Below are 2474 nucleotides of genomic sequence, written 5' to 3' on the forward strand. Positions count from 1 at the left end.
TATTATTAAATAAGTTATCTACCATTCAATTTCAAGTGTAAAAAAAAAGTTTCTAAGATATTATTATTAAATAAGCTATCTGTCATTCACTTTCAAGTAGAACAAAACCTTTCAATTGAATAATTGTCAGTCAAAGATTATTAAAATACTCTTTAAATGATCAGTTGGAAACCAAATATTTTACAACATAACAGAATACTTATCACAACAGAAAACAAAGACATTCCTAATATATTTATTAGAATTTATCACAATAGAAAACAGAGACATACCTAACATATTTATTAATATTTCGTAATCTACATGTTGTTATTAGATAAGCTATCTACCATTCAGTATAAGAGATGCAACAAAACCTTTCAATTCAAGAGCAGTCAGTCCAAAATAAATCACGAGAAACATTAGAGTACCTTTCAATTCATGAGAAACACGAGAGTTTCTCTTTCTCTTTAAATGAGGGATTGGGAACCGATTGATTACAGCAAATAGCCTTAATTGTAAACAATGGCAGATCATCGCCAGCTTCACGTGGTGATGTTCCCTTGGCTTGCACATGGCCATATAACACCCTACCTAGACCTAGCCAAGGGCCTCCTCTCTCATGGCCTCAGAATTTCCTTCCTCTCCACTCCGCTTAACATTGCACGGATAAAAAAGCAGATAGTGCCTGGAATTGAGCTGGTGGAGCTCCCATTACCATCTGTGGATGGCCTGCCCTCAGGCGTCGAGTCCACCGCAGGTTTATCAGAGATAGGAAGAACAGACTTAGTGCCGCTGCTCGTCCAAGCGATAGATCTTTGCGAGGAGCCCTTAGGAGCTCTCCTGAAACTGCTTTCCCCAAATTTTGTCATACATGATCCGTTATTGTACTGGATTCCTCGGGTTGCCAAGAAAAAGGGCATTCCCACTATAAATCTCATGGTGGTTAACATGGCTGCCATGAGTTTCACAATAGGGCAGCTCAGGCAGGGACTGCCCGAAATCCCAACAGCCGAGGATCTGACTGTACCGCCACCCGAATTTCCCTCATTGGGCGTCCGCCGCCGAATTTTTGAAACCCGGAAGGATCTGCCGTTGTATCAAAACAAGCGGCATAACATTTGTGATGACCTCGCCTTCATGGACCGCCTTTCCCTGTCTGTGGAGGAAAGCTGGGCAACGGCTTGCAATACTTGCCGAGAGTTGGATGGGAAATTTGTGGACTATTTTCAAAGAATCACCGGGCGGTTAATGTTTCCCGTGGGGATTTCCATGCCCAGCCTGCCGCTGCGGCCTGATGCAGACCGTTGCTTGGACTGGCTGGACAAGCAGCCTGCTCGTTCTGTGGTGTTTGCGTCCTTCGGCAGTGAATGCGTTTTCACCGCCCAAGAGCTCGGTGCTCTCGTGTTAGGCTTGGACGAATGTAAAATTTCGTTCTTGTGTGTTCTTCTTGGCAATGCGGCAGCTGAGTTACACCAAGGCTTTGAGGATCACACCCATGGCAGAGGACTCGTCATTACAGAGTGGGCGCCTCAGTTGCATATCTTGAACCATCCTTCCACTGGAGCATTTCTTTCACATTGTGGGTGGAATTCTGTAACTGAAGGCCTGAGGTTTGGACAGCCTTTTGTTGCTCTTCCAATCCAGTACGAGCAGGGCATAACTGCAAGACTAATTGCTGAGGATTTGAAGTTAGGAGTGGAGGTGAGAAGAAACGAGGAGGATGGTTCTTTCACTAAGGAGGACGTAGCTAAAGCTGTAAGAGCTGTGATGGTGGAGGAAGAAGGCAAGCGGATCAAATCCAATGTTGAGGAAATTAGTAGGGTGCTGACCAGTAACGATTGCCAAGTCCGTCGAACAAACATCCGCAACTTTGTCTCTGCTCTCAAGGACAAAGCCTCCAGCAAACAAACTGTCTGATAAATATGTCTACGTTTATATCTATATCCATATTTATATTTCTAGGTGTTTGTGTTATTGTATTCCTTTTAGTGCTTTCAAATGGTTTAACTGTTTGTTGGACTATTAAGGTTTACTCTAATAAAGTCACCTTAGTGACTTGCAATTTTTCATTAGTTTATTAATGTTTTTATTGAATAATTAGTTACTTTCTTGTAGGTTGGTTATTCAAGAAGTTATATTGGAGAGGTTTTGATAAAGCTATAATGTAATACATTGAAAATCAACTTTCAATAATATCATTGTTATTTTATATTTAAAATTGTGTAAATATAAATGTTTGTTGATTTTTACAATACTGTTTTATCAAGTAACTTTCATATCACTCAATAATTTCGAAGTCAACAAAATTACTTATTTGATTTGTCATATATAAAAAAATGTTGATATAGGAAGGTTTCATTTTTATTTTTTCTAATGAAAAATAAGTAAAATTTTTATTTTTCTTAATTAGTTGTTAGATTTTGTTTGGTTTTTCACTTCATGACAAATCTATTTGCAATTTATACTAAGATAAATTTTGTGTAATGGAACAA

At 39.3% G+C, this 2474-nt stretch overlaps 1 protein-coding gene across 1 annotated transcript; it reads left to right on the forward strand.

Annotated features, from left to right (window-relative positions):
* The first annotated feature begins 503 nt into the window (after positions 1-503).
* On the forward strand, positions 504-2200 carry LOC131065328 (putative UDP-rhamnose:rhamnosyltransferase 1). Its single transcript, XM_057999819.2, has one exon. It carries the CDS (start codon positions 505-507, stop codon positions 1897-1899), a length of 1395 nt encoding a protein of 464 aa, XP_057855802.2. The 5' UTR covers position 504; the 3' UTR covers positions 1900-2200.
* Positions 2201-2474: the final 274 nt, after the last annotated feature.

Source organism: Cryptomeria japonica, chromosome 11, assembly GCF_030272615.1.
Source record: "Cryptomeria japonica chromosome 11, Sugi_1.0, whole genome shotgun sequence".
NCBI classification, from domain to species: domain Eukaryota; kingdom Viridiplantae; phylum Streptophyta; class Pinopsida; order Cupressales; family Cupressaceae; genus Cryptomeria; species Cryptomeria japonica.

What these genes read in the sequence shown, in the direction of transcription:
- LOC131065328 (XM_057999819.2), top strand. Translation starts at nt 505, where the DNA reads ATGGCAGATCATCGCCAGCTTCACGTGGTGATGTTCCCTTGGCTTGCA.